Raw genomic sequence first — 14,172 nt, forward strand, 5'->3', positions numbered from 1 at the left:
TTTCTCCAGCGGAGGCGACATGCTGCGTGGTACCAGTGGGAGGAGGAGGGGATGGCAGATTAACAGACAGCTGATACAGGTGTATAGGCGGTATCAAACAGCAGCTCTGTCAATACAGCAGGCGCCACCATTTCCTCAGAGGAGGGTGCGATCTCCAAAACTACGCCTGCCGATTTCACTATGACAGGATTATCCGGGGAGCTTCGTATAATTTTCGCAGATTCTGTGACTCAACAATTCGGTGATCCAGGTTCTATCGGCTTTAAGGGCCACTATCCCAAGTTTCAAAAGCTTACCCCCCGGACAAGGGACACTTCATTTTCCATGAACGGTTCTGCTTCCCTGCTTTCCTTTTTTATGCTGTATTCAGTTGTTCATCATCATCGACCCCCATCGTCCTCACCAGCTCTCCATCTTCCCTTCTCTGCGCATCTGCTAGGTTTGAGTTTTTCCTTTCTTCCCTCTGGCGCCTTGCTTGGCCCACGGCCCTTATAGCCAAATTGGTTTACATTGGAGAGATAAATGCACTGCAAATGCGCTTAAACACGTACAGTAAAAAATGCAGACAGTGCGTGTCAGGATTATCACCCAAGTCAGGGGGAGAAAGGAGAGAGCGTCTCTGCAAGCACAAAGCTGGGGAGCCAGAGTGAAGCCTGCAGATATAGTCCGTCTCATCCACTTCTCAGGAGAAAGAGAGGAGGATTTAGCATTTGCATGCTAGTCTGTAATTCCTGGCATTATGTAACTTGTCGCCAACAATCAAACTCCTGCGGTATTGTGGAAGTATTGTTTCACACGGCTGAGCACACTGTGGAGTTACGGTGTTGGAGGAAGCCGTTGTTGGTGAGGTTCCATGTGTGGAAGAACTCCAGAGAGTGTACAAATGTAACCAAATGGACCCGCAGCTCTCTTTGGGGTTAAATTAACATTAACGATTTTACTGTCATCATTGCAGAATGAGACCACAGTAAGCCATGTCAAGACAACCTTCTCTCTCTCTCTGCCAACAGGAGAGTGGATACGAGGACCTGCATCCAAATGTCACCTTCAGTCTATAATGCTAAGATGACACAACCTTTCTCCAGAGAGAGGTGAGATATAGAGAATGGGATTAAAACTCAGATCCTATGCAGCAATACAGTTTTTTTTTAGCCCACTGCATGGCTCAGAGCTCAAGAGGACTGACCATGAAGCTGGGCGCATGAGGCCTGAAAAGACCTCAAGAGGCCCCAACACATCTGGGTGAATACAAAGGGCCCATTATCTTTACATTAGATGCACCATCACCAGGTGAAAGAGGTCTCACTTTACACGGTGAAGACAAGTGGTGCGTAACCGCATTACTACTCGAAACAGGCAAATGCGGTTCCACGTGAAGACAGGATTCACAAGACAATGTTCATCCTCCCTGCCCACCTGCTGCTGTCATCCCTGGGGGGGGGACAGTGCTGCGGTATGTCCACTAGCATCAGCGTAAAACCCTCCTCATGCTCTGCCAATGACATTTTGGGGGCAAAGCCTCCAAGAAAGTCCACAGTCATTCCCCACAAGGCCCCCCTCCCTCACCCCCCCTGACCCACCCCTCTTTCCAAATGAACAACCCTCCACCCCCCTACCCCAGACCTCCCAACACAAAGCCCCTTGAACAAGCCCAGCAGAGAAATCATAGCGCACTATTCAATCATTGTTTTTTTCCACTCTCTCACCCCTTTTATGGTCCTACTAAAGGTTTTAGCTGGGCAGAGAAGGAGGGCTGTCATTGAGGAAACCTTAGCCCATTGATGAAGTGACAGCAGCTGCCAGAATATGATCCTAATCCTGTTTCCAGCATTCTTTTAGCCCGCTGGCATCGCAATTCCTCCACACATTCTCCGAGCTGTCAACTAGGAAAATCCCTCTAATAGCGCATTGCCCAGATACACATCAAAGAGCTCCTGGAAACCCTTAGCGGCTTAGCTGCCATACACACACACACACACACACACACACACACACACACACACACACACACACACACACACACACACACAACTTAAACATACCGTATACAAATATTTATAGAGCTCCCAGTCACATGAACACATGACTATAATGTCACATTGACCATGGATTTATTTCTTCAAAAATAACCCAGATGACATGTCATTTGCTGTTGTTTCCCATCCCCACAGTGTGGATATCTGTATGCAATGCAACCTGCACCCCTGCAGTTCAAGTCAATAAGTAGATTTCTGGTCTCAGCGGTCGTGGAGTGAGAGAGAAGGGGAGACCGCTGAAATAACAGGTGTTTGAACTTTGCTGACTCCAGGAACCCCTTTCAGTTCTATTTCATCTCATTCTATTCTTACTTAATCCATCGATATCCCAACCAAAGGTAATCTTCTTATGGCAAAGCATTCTGTTTCGGTGCAGCCAAACCTTGGCTGACAGGGGGAGGGGGTGGGGCAGAAGGAGGAGGGGGCTGCTTTAGTCATTTCATTTAGGATTAGTTACTCTGCATCGGGCAAACAAGTGTCAGGTCTCTCTCTCTCTCTCTCTCTCTCTCTCTCTCTCTCTCTCTCTCTCTCTCTCTCTCGTCTCACTGCCAGTCTGTCTCTCGCTCAGTCTCTCTGTAGGGAAGTCAGTCTCTCCCTCTGTCACAATATCAGTTCTAAGATATCTCTGCCTTCTGTCACATCTTTCACCATTTCTTCCTTTTCTCTCTTCTTTATATTTGTTTCTCTGTGTGTGTGTGTGTGTGTGTGTGTGTGTGTGTGTGTGTGTGTGTGTGTGTGTGTGTGTGTGTGTGTGTGTGTGTGTGTGTGTGTGTGTGTGTGTGTGTGTGTGCGTGCGCGCGCGCGCGTGCGTGCGTGCGTATGACAGCCACCACTTCAGTCCTCCTGTGTCCAATGTATCTGTCCATTGCTGTGATTTCCTTGCTTCAACCTATTAAAATCACTTTCCTTGTTGGAGTTTGAAAATCAGACCCGTCTGAACTGAGTGGTGCTAGCCTGTAGTACGCATAGTCTCATACTGTATTGTACTGTACTGTACTATACTGTACTATACTGTACTGTACAAGCCCTCCTCCCTGGCTAGCACCACTCAAAAATATGTTGAGAAATCAAATCCAACCCAGATCCCACTCAGTGCCATCTGCTACTTCCAGGTGTGGTGTTTGGGTGTTTGTTTGGATTTGGCTCACATAATCTAAACTAATCCCTTTCAAGTCATTTGAAAACCTCTGATTTTTCTAGAAACTTTGATATGTGCGTGTGTGTGTGTGTGTGTGTGTGTGTGTGTGTGTGTGTGTGTGTGTGTGTGTGTGTGTGTGTGTGTGTGTGTGTGTGTGTGTGTGTGTGTGTGTGTGTGTGTGTGTGTGTGTGTGTGTGTGTGCGCGCGCGCGTGTGTGCGTGCGTGCGTGCGTGCATGCGTGCGTGCGTGCGTGCGTGTGCATAAATGTTTATGTTCATGTTTGTATGTGTAGTTTCTAGTTTGTATGTGTGCATGTATCAGTGTGTATGTGTAGTACATTTGTGTGGTTGTATTTATTTGCTATAGGGCTAGACTCCCTGCTGTGGAAGGGATTTCACATGTGGGCTGGTGGGAGGAGGCCAATATCCCCCAGCTGGGATCAGACTAGATTTTTGGTGTCCCTCTGACCTCACCTGACACACCTGGACCACCAAGGTTGTGATTACAGAGGTCCATAAAAAGATCTGAGGTTCACCGCACTGACTTCAGGTCAGGTGCGACACACAAACCAACATGCGCCTTGACATGGATCGTACAAATCTCTGGAACTCTACTGGAGGGATGGATCACCACCAACAAAAGATATCCACTCTTGGCAAAAGGGCCTTTGCATGTTCTTCCTGTGTCCCCTAGAGGGCAGGGGTTCTCAACCTGGGGGTCGCGACAATTATTTTTGGGGGTCCCCAGATTATTATATATTGTTGAGGGGCTAGCGCCCCTCCTATAAACAGCTATAGTGTAGATTCTGTCTGAACACAAACATTAAATGCCATTGACAATAAATGGAGAATTTATGTCATATGTGTCTGAGCAAATCGGTTGGGTATGTTTGTGTTGATTTGTGGCCACCCTTGGCCAATAAGGGACCACCATTCTTGATGATGATGTATGATGATTAGAGCGCCCCTCACTTCACACAGGTGTGATTTTTTTGCAACTGAATGGCTGGAAAATGAAAATTAAGAGTTTACTTAGTAACCTACACATAGTACATGCAGAAACTTTCCGTAAAGGACCACTTCACCACTTTTCAACCTATATCTTCATATAAATTGGTCCTCAATAATGTCCATGATAAAATGACAGCATTTTTTCCTACCCTGTGTGTAATGCAGGGAGGGCTCTGGGCAGTTCATAAACCCGTCCACCAGTGACAAGCTAATAGAAACAGCAGACTTTCTATTTCTGAAAAGTTGCAATACGATAATGGAAGCCATCGTTCTCACGATAATAAAAATCTAAAATATATTGTTTAAAAAGAATCTGCCTAACGATGATGTCACTGGCAGACAGGTTTCTGAACTGCCCACAACCCTCCTATGAGATACAGACTGAGTAGAACAAAATGGTGGAATTTTATCATGAACATTAGTGAGGACCAATGATTATATCTGTGATTATATCTGTTTTCTGGTTTCAGTATTTATTTATGATGTATTTTCTTTAGGTTAACGTTAATGTAGCAGTCAATTTGTATTGGGGTGGGGTGGGTGGCGACGCGGGGGTCGCGAGACATAGCCAAAGCATTTCCGGGTGTCCCTAGGGTAGGTACCCTCACAAAAAACATGCAGTGATCCTGGTCTCTGCACCAATAATTCACCATGCAAGTCATTGCAACATGCAACTACTTGCAATCAGCAAGGAGTTTCATTGGTGAGGTTGACTTAAAACTGTTTTGTTGCAAGGAGTTGCAACTGGTGTGGTTTGGGCTTAAGACTTCTAAAATCTCCCATAGGTGTTCATTTGGGTTGAGATCTTTTGACAGCGAAGGCCATAGCATGATCTTATAGCATTTTCATACCCTTCGAATCGTTCCCTATGGATGGGGGCATTGTGAGAGCCATCATGAGACCATTCCCATCAGGATAGAAATGTTTCATCATAGGAAAAAGATGATCACTCAAAATAACTTTGTAACGATTTGCAGTGAACATTGCCTCTCACTTTTTATGCCCAGGAATTTTCAGAATAAAGGCGCTAGAGTGCCCAGCAGATGAGTCAGATTTTACTCTGAAAAGCCAGCCTTCCATTTCCTCCCAAAACCGGGAGGTATAATGTTCTTAATACTACCTTGCACTGTCATGTCTGATCTCTCTTTAGAGGCGTTAATATTCGAAACGAGATGCTTGGTTAAGTCAGAAATTAGGACAGAACATCGGCATTCCGATCAAAACCATGGAGAGTGCCGTAGATTCAGAGATAATAGCAAGATTTGTCTGCCCGTAAACAAGGAAGTGTTTACGGGCAGACATGTCCGGGAGCTCAGAGCAAGGTGTTGGCTAGCAACGGCCTCTGTCAAAAAAATGATTTTAGCAATCCGGTTTTATATACCATTAAAAAAGACATAAATCCGACTCCAGACGTCCTGGGTCTCCTGTCTGGGGACATTTTGGGCAAAATAAGTGTTAAGGAGACAAGTGGACCCATCCAAAACCATGCCAGGACAGTATAACAGAGCTACCATCTGGACCCCCTCACTGTCGGGGTCAAGCATTCAGGCCTGTACACCGTTGTCTGTACTCTCAAATGTGCAGTCGTCTTAATAATGAAGAGTTTATGCACTGCAACCGTACTATAGAGGGTATGCGCATACATAAAGTGAGTGGAAAATCGAGTGGCAAAGTGAGTGGCAAAGTGAGTTTAACGTTGTTTAATGCAATCAGATAGGACTTTTCTGTTTGAATGTATGGGCTGTCAAGGCCAGAGAGGTAGTTTTTTGCCACTTAGTGGCGTTCCCGCATAACTTCCGGGTATGATGATGATGTCACACGCATACCCAGTAACATCCTTCTGGACTCTTCTTGCTGACAGTCTTATCATGTCCTGCTTTGACATTCTCAGTCGCCACTTCTGGTGGATAAAATCACTGTGCTCTTTTTTTCTTTTTGCATTTTCCTTTTTGTCCTGTCACAGGGCAAATTCCATTAATTTTACCATAGCTCATAATGCCCATGGGCCATGCATTTATATTGGCTTAAATTATCTTGCCCTCTATTTATTTTATTTAACACAATGCCATAAGTCCTTCTATACTGTAGTGTATACAGGTAAATGTAACCGGTTTTGTTTGCTGAAAGAAAACAATTCCCTTGGTTTTGTTTGCTGAAAGCAAACAAAACGGTATATGCACCGGTACTGTATATGCATGTCTTGATTTTCCCTAGATTACTGCATGTTTTGGAAATGAATAACTGATCTGTACGCAGACCAATTTAAGCTTCACATTCCACATCCTTTATAGAAAACACTGACAACGGACGTCATTCTTATGTGTGGTTTATTCCCTTGCATTAAACAGATAAATTACTCACATTTAGGTAAACAATTGAGAAATACATTGTCTTGGATCTACATTAATATAATACATAGCGTTTGCCTGTGCATCCTCTCTGCTTAAACCACAGGCTGAGTAAAAGTGGTGACTATGTAATTGAATTCAGAGGCAGGTTTTTTTTTCTCCCCCACTGGTCACTTGCACTCCCCTCAGATACTTTTCAATAAATGTACTATTGTACTGTAGGTCCTTTACACAAAGTTGCAATGTAGCAATTCAAATGGATTTTTGACTGTTTCCATCTTAAATCCTTTGTACAAAAGGAGACATGGACTTACTTGCTAACCAGGCAGATGGGGAACAAACACTGAAGGGTATTTACATTATGCGGAATGGAATGGATTCTTGGAGCTTGGAAGAAGTGTCATAACGGTAAACAGGAAGAACCAGCCCAACCATCTGATGTTGGATTGGCACTATACTGGCCAATTAGATGCTTCTGCAATTAGATTTGATATGGCTGTAATCTGCTGCCGATACTGTGACAAATACTTTTTTTTCTTCCTTGCTGTAATCCGTGGCTTAGTGGGGTGCATGCAAAGTTCATGTTCACGAGTTCTTGTTGGAATTACCCTCCGGAATATCTGATCCATCCCATCTGTCCCAGTATACGATGATGAGTAGTTCAAGACTTGGACCCTGACTTCACTAAGGTAGCTCAAATTACAGTGAGGTGGCAGTAAAGGTAACACATACAAGCTGTACCCAACTGCAGCACTGTTCAATGTTCCAGTCTTTGCAGTCTGGGTGGCATACATTGTATCTTTTTTCTTTTCCACTTGGCATGTCTAATAAGTTCCAGTAATGGTCATTTCTTTAAGTGCATCCATCCAGCCTCAGGGATGAGATATATACTTTATATTCTGGTGTGTCCTCCTATAGTGGTGAGTTTCATGCCCCTGTGATGACAAAGAGTTGGGTAAGCAGAGCGGCATGAGATGGACGGAGAATCCTGGCGTCGCGGGTGGGTGGGTTGGGGTTGCGGTCAGTTAGGAAGTGTGTCAAGGCCGAGGGAGGCTGCGTGCTGCTTGGCCCGCAGACGAAGATTCTCAATGCTGGTGGTCTTGCTGTTGAGGCTCCCCGGGAGGCCTCCTGGAGCGGTCTGGAGCAGGGGGCTGTTCCACACCTGCTGGGCCTGCGACAGCGACTGGTAGTAGGACTGGCACGGCAGAGAGCTCATCGGCGGCGGCATGTTGACGTTCATGCCCAGGTAGGGCAGCGAGGGCGGGGCGCTCATGTCAAAGGAAGGGTAGTGGTGGACCATGTTCATGTTGCTGGTGGCGGCCATGTGCTGGCGGAACTGCTCCTGCAGGCGGAAGAGGCTGAGGGGAGACGAGGCGTACGAGGTGGTCGGGGGCAGGCCGGCCGTCACACTGCTGGAGGACGGGAGGGTGGGGGAACCCAACGGAGAGTCTGACGGGAAGGAGGAGGAGAGGTTTGAATACACTACACACACACACACACACACACACACACACACACACACACACACACACACACACAGACACATTGACCTCATATCTTATAAATAACATTTATTTTTCTATGCTTGTTTTTGAGGGGCGCTAGCCCCTCCTATATACAGGTTTAAAAACGCCATTGACAATGAAGGGAAGTTTTACGTCATCTTGTCCCTAACACAAACATTAAATGCCATTAACAATAAAGAGAATTTAATGTTTGTTTTGACACCGTTTGTTATTAGCGCCCCTCACTTCACACATGTGTGATTTTTGAGTGGTGTAAACCACTCCTACGACTGGCTTTGTTAGTCTGTCTGTCTGTCTGTCTGCTCAAAAAATGAGCACGGTTGCTATGGTCACCCAGTTCACACGGGTGTGATTTCATTACGTCAGTCTATATAAGTCTATATAAGACCTTACACCACTCAGTTCACACAGGTGTGATTTTTAATTGAATACGTCACTCTATCAGTAGCTCTGTAAAGCTCTTTAATAAATAAATAAAAAATCACACCCGTGTGAAGAGAGGGGTGCTCTTTTTTTGTTTTGTTTTTTTATGGGTTTTTTTGTGGCTTTCGCCTTTATTTTATATTTTTTATGGAGGGACAGACAGTAGGCTGACAGGAGATGGGGAGGGAGATGGGGGGGAAGACATGCAGTGTAGGCTGTCGGGACCGGGAGTCGAACCCGCAGCACACTGCCAGACTGGATTACCAGCCAAGGTGCCTGGACCACTGAGCCATGGCCCAGGCTGAGAGGGGTGCTCTTATCATCGTACATTATCATGACGTAACATGTCGATTTGCTCGTAAATTCTCCATTTATTGTCAATGGCATTTAATGTTTGTGTTAGGACAAGAATCTACACTATAGCTGAATATACAAAAATACTTGCAATTAGCCACTGAGAGCACATCCTCTGGGGGTACGTACTACGTACGCAGAGAAAAACTAAATGCATGTTAGATCCCTCATACCTGGTGTGGGGCTGAGGCGTTTGCAGGACGGGGAGACACTCCCTGGCTCCCCCTGCGTCCCCTCTCTCATATCCGCCCTCGTCTGCCCCCTCAACTCCTCCTCTGCGTTGTCCTCCATCGCCGACTCGCTGTCCGAGGGCTCGGGGGAGGTGACGTTCACCTCCACGCTCGTCTCCCCCGGCTGGGGCCGCGCCTCCGCCGCCCCTCCTCCGCGCAGCCTATCGGCGTCTGATTGCGAGGAGGAGGACGAGGGCGGTGGAGGAGGCGTGTGGGCCTCAGAGGTCAGGGTGGTCAGGGCGGAGGAGGAGGTTGAGGTGGTGCTTGTGGAGATGGCGGGGGAGGGGTCGGCCTTGTTGGCGTCATCCTGGGAGCCGTCGGACGCCGCAGAGGCATCCTTCTGTTTCTGAAGCTGCTCCTTCTGCAGGCTACGCTGCTTCTTACGGAACTTAGCCCGGCGGTTTTTGAACCACACCTGGTTATACAAGGAATACAATTAGTATGAAATGCGATCTTGAGTCGTATATCCCAAGTACCTCTCAGTTAATTTTCTGATCTTATATAGATATTGGTAAAGAAACAAAAGCAGGTGCACTTAATTTGGAAACTGCCCTTGGTTTGAGGCATTGGGTGCATGCTCAGCTTTAAATATAACTTAACTCATAAGCCAACAAAGTGGAAAAAGTGGCACTCCAAAATAAAAGCCTGCATACATGGCTCAAACACACAGCCTCATGTTTTATTGAGAACGCTGACGCATTTCGGCAAACAGCCTTCTTCAGAGCAGATTAAAATGGTTTCAATATATTATATTGAATGTATTCCTCATGGTTATGGGTTCTCACCTGCACACGGGCCTCAGGGAGGTTGGTGCACATAGCCAGGCGCTCGCGCATCACCACGTCAGGGTAGTGTGTTTTCTGGAAGGTTTTCTCCAGGGCCTCCAGCTGCTGGGCAGTGAAGGCCGTACGACTACGTCGCTGCTTTCTGTGCTGGGAGCCGTACCGGGCCTCCAGGATGATGTCTTGAAATGTGCAGCCGTTGAAAGAAAAGAAACATGGCCAATTTAACTTGAGGGACAAGTACAAAAAGAGCAGCAAAGACCATGCATGGTCCCATCACAAATAATGCCCACTGAAATATATATGACCACGGCGGTTCCCAACCATTCCTGGATCAGGGCCCACTTGAAAACCTCTATAAGTGTTGGTGGCCCAGCCATCACACCACTTAACAAAGTGGTCAGATGGGTGTCGGGTGAGCTTAGTTAGTTCCTAATTCCTATTAATCGATATGAAAAACTAATTCTTCAGTGTTTTAAAGAAAAAATGTCATCACATTTATTTATTTTGTACATCATTTTTTGTATTTATAAAATCTTTGGTGTTTTGCCAATGATTTGGGGGCCCACTTGCATCATCCTCATGGACCACTAGTGGGCCCAGCCCACAGGTTGGGAATCGCTGATTAGACAGAGACAATAAGTTGTTGATCATACAATTTAGGCATTTAGCAGACGCTCTTAATCCAGAGCGATTTACAGTAAGCAAGAACAAAAACATAAGAAAAGAGAAACAACAGAAAACCAACGATATAAAGTATACCAGAATAACCAGATAAACGAGCATTTGGTTGGTTCTTACCAGCCAATCTCTCTGCGAGGGTGAGCGCGTGCACGGAGGGCCTGTAATCAGGTGTGTGCTGAGCCTGTTGCGCCGCCTGCTGGTGCAGGTTGTACATGGCACTCAGTGAGTTCATGGCGTGGAGGGAGTACCCGTTTACTCCGTAGTGCTGCATGATGACTACAGAGAGAGGAGACATTCAAAAATAAATACAAACAAAGTGAATATCAGGTGTTAGTCTATACCTTGTTCATATAGTGTTTATGGAGAGGCACATTTTCAAGCCATGAAAATAGGCCAAGATATTTTAAATGGTCAATTTGAATTAAGCAACAGGTATAGGCCTAAATTCACACACACAACTCATTCAGTAATTATGCATAAAACTCTCTTCTTGTCATTTAATCTTTATTTAAGCATGTAATAAAATGATAATCCGATGCTCAAACAAATTATGAGAAATGATTAGCTTTAACTGTGTATATATAACCGGGGATTCTATCATGAAACACTCGTCTGAAATTATCAGGCTGGCAGGCTCTAGGGTTCAAAGGCTATATAAGGTGAATTAGTCATATGGCTCACGAGCCTTTATTTTTTATTTTTCATTTCATTATGGCCATAAAATAAGTGAACAACTTTTATATTCGGCAAAGCAACGAATAACAGGCCATTTATCCATTGAGAAAAAGCAGACGATTTGGCTGATCATTTGATCATTTTACTTTAAATTAAACTGTTTTGTAATGTATTTTAAATTCAATATGCATAGATCTGAAGTAGGCAACTTGTTTGTCGAAAGTAACCCAATAAAAAGTATTTTTGGCATCGTGACTACGAGCTGTGCGACCTCTCCTTTCTATTTTAAAATATGCTTAGACCTAACATTGTATATATATTTCATCAATTTCATTCTCCTTAAAAAGGTATCTTAAATTATTATTATATATTTTAAACTGCCAGTCTGGTATATATTTCATGTCACTGTAAAGTTAGGCATTAACATTTGTATTGTAGCTATACTATAATCCTTTCCTTTCTATTCATAAACGCTCAGAATAAATGTAGTAATACAAATAGTAATAATAATATGATAATAATAATAATGATATCTGAGTGTTGTCATTATGTAGCCTATATATAATATATTATTTCGTCGGTATATATCCAATATTTGTCTGAAAAAAATGCCCTCCAATGGGGAAAAACGGGAAAGCGTCCTACAGGAATTAATTGTCAATCATGCAACGAGGCTTTACTGAACTAAAGCATTTCATGCCAAAGCCTCGCACAGTTTGCAAATTGTGCATATAGCCTCGTGACCTAAAATCATATGAGAATATAGTTGTCAGCATATTTTTCCTGAGACATTTTTTTTTTAGCCTCGTTTATTTTGTGCGCGTTTCCGCCGCGGGTGGGAACCCCGTATAAACTTCTGCCGGCTCTATGGCTTTGACAGAGGGGGCAAAATATTTACTTTCAGATGAATGGGGCCCGTTTATTTCAATCTGTGGTGGTGGGCCCCAGGCCGGCTTGGAACGCCCGGGGGCTTATCGAGATGTATGGTAAGTCTTCAGTGAAATATGCATGGGGATCCCCTGTTGGGCTCCTGTCTAATACGTGCAAATAGGTTTCAACTATACAAGGCTATTAATTTATCATCAGTCCTGCAGTCTGACACGTGAAAGGTTGTGTGTGTGTGTGTGTGTGTGTGTGTGTGTGTGTGTGTGTGTGTGTGTGTGTGTGTGTGTGTGTGTGTGTGTGTGTGTGTGTGTGTGTGTGTGTGTGTGTGTGTGTGTGTGTGTGTGTGTGTGTGTTACAAGTTACAAATTGCTTTTCAAAGTGTCATTTTTATTTATTTATTATGTGACAGACTATAGGCTATATTTACTTGTTATGATACAGATAGGCTACACGGTGTATAGCTCATAATATTGAGCATATGCTCATCTTAAGGGACAAAGAATACGGTAGCCTTGGGTGATGATTTAAGCCTCATTATGTTAATTGTTATGGATTTATGACTTGAAGGACTAAATGTTGCCGGAGGCCCATGGCATGCTCTACCATGCATGGCATCGCTTCAAGTCGGGGCTGGGGCATTCGAACGTCGGTCGGAGTGATATGAAACGATCATAATATACATTATAATTACAAAGTTATAAACTCGGTTAGTCAGTTCGAAACCGTTCCTTTCATCTAGCCAGATGGATAGGCTAGGCTTTCGTATAAATTAACAAAGACAAACAAAACAAAATAACAACAAAGACAAAGACATGATCCAAAGCACAAAAAACTGAAAAAAGTGACAACAATATAACGCAATAATATATTAAATATTCTATTCAATTCCGTGGGTTGGCGAACTCAAGAAATGTGAACACGATAAGTATATATAGGATACCCCTTTCCCCCAAAATAGTTCTTACCTTTCACTGCACAGTCTGCACTGCAGTCTTGTAGACTTCGAATCGAATTTCTGCTGAAACCCCGTTGGGATGTTTCTGCTGCAAAAGTGCTGCTTTAAATGTTCGTTTCCAAACTCCGTTCGCTGCAGTGTACTCTGAGAACTTCCTTCCTTGGTAAATGATGCACCAATATGTATTCCGTATTAAGTTCCGTGGCCGCCGCAGCACTTCACTTCACGCAGCGCACGCAGTGGAGGTGACAGCCAGGCAGAGTGTGATCGTGCATTGGGGTAATGTGGGCACATGGAGCAGCTTTAAAGCGCTGTCGGTGAGGTCACACGGAATTTCAAACGGTTCTTTTTCTGTGCCAATCACATCGCTTTCTCCTGGTCGACCACCACACCCCCTTCCCCCCCTCTCTCTCACTCAATACTCCATGCATGCTATAATGCAGGCTATACGAGTTCCCTCACAAATTAAATGCCATTTTCATGTTTTAGATCTGTGCATTTGTACATTTTGTATAGCTAAAGGTGTAACACGAATATATGTGTCAGTACATTTTCAAGATAGCATATTATGCTGTTACTTTCACTGTCGTGGTGCAGGGCTATAATTAATTGAGCTTGTTAATGGAGTAACAACGGAAAGTGGGAACAAATGTGCAGGTGCAAGAGCTTTGTTTTATACGGAAGGCCTTTAAAACTCATTCACTTTACCATTACTGAATTCAGTGCAGTGCACATTTTTATACTCCCAGATAGTTCAATGAACACAGGACTGTGGTGTATGGCACATGTGGATGTATAGGCGAGATCAAAGGGCAATTAAGGCCTAACAATAATCTAATACACATGTGAAATATTATCTAAAAACAATCAACAAAACTGATATGTCCGTGATTTGAGGTACATTTCCTCCTAAATGTTAGACAATGGGTCTATTTCTTCTAATCGTGATCTCTTATTGTTTTCAGCAGGCACAGAGCACCGGGGGCCTGTCAGACTCTTACAATACTTTAGCTAAATTATTTCAGTTTTCAAAGGAAGTCTGGAGCTCTGCTCACGAGCACGGAGAATTGCAGGTTAAATTGCTAATTGTATTTGCTTTATTTATTTACGCCTGCCTATTTTCTTT

General features: G+C 44.3%; 1 protein-coding gene across 1 annotated transcript; it reads right to left on the reverse strand.

Annotated features, from left to right (window-relative positions):
- Positions 1-7,553: 7,553 nt before the first annotated feature.
- On the reverse strand, positions 7,554-10,802 carry LOC306926905 (diencephalon/mesencephalon homeobox protein 1-A-like; the record flags this gene model as incomplete). The annotated part of the gene is made up of 4 exons (XM_079506414.1): positions 7,554-7,981; positions 9,009-9,480; positions 9,851-10,029; positions 10,649-10,802. 4 exons carry the CDS (start codon positions 10,800-10,802, stop codon positions 7,554-7,556), a joined length of 1,233 nt encoding a protein of 410 aa, XP_079362540.1.
- Between the last annotated feature and the right edge of the window lie 3,370 nt (positions 10,803-14,172).

This window comes from Electrona antarctica (genome assembly GCF_951216825.1).
Source record: "Electrona antarctica genome assembly, chromosome: 7".
Classification (NCBI taxonomy): Eukaryota; Metazoa; Chordata; class Actinopteri; order Myctophiformes; family Myctophidae; genus Electrona; species Electrona antarctica.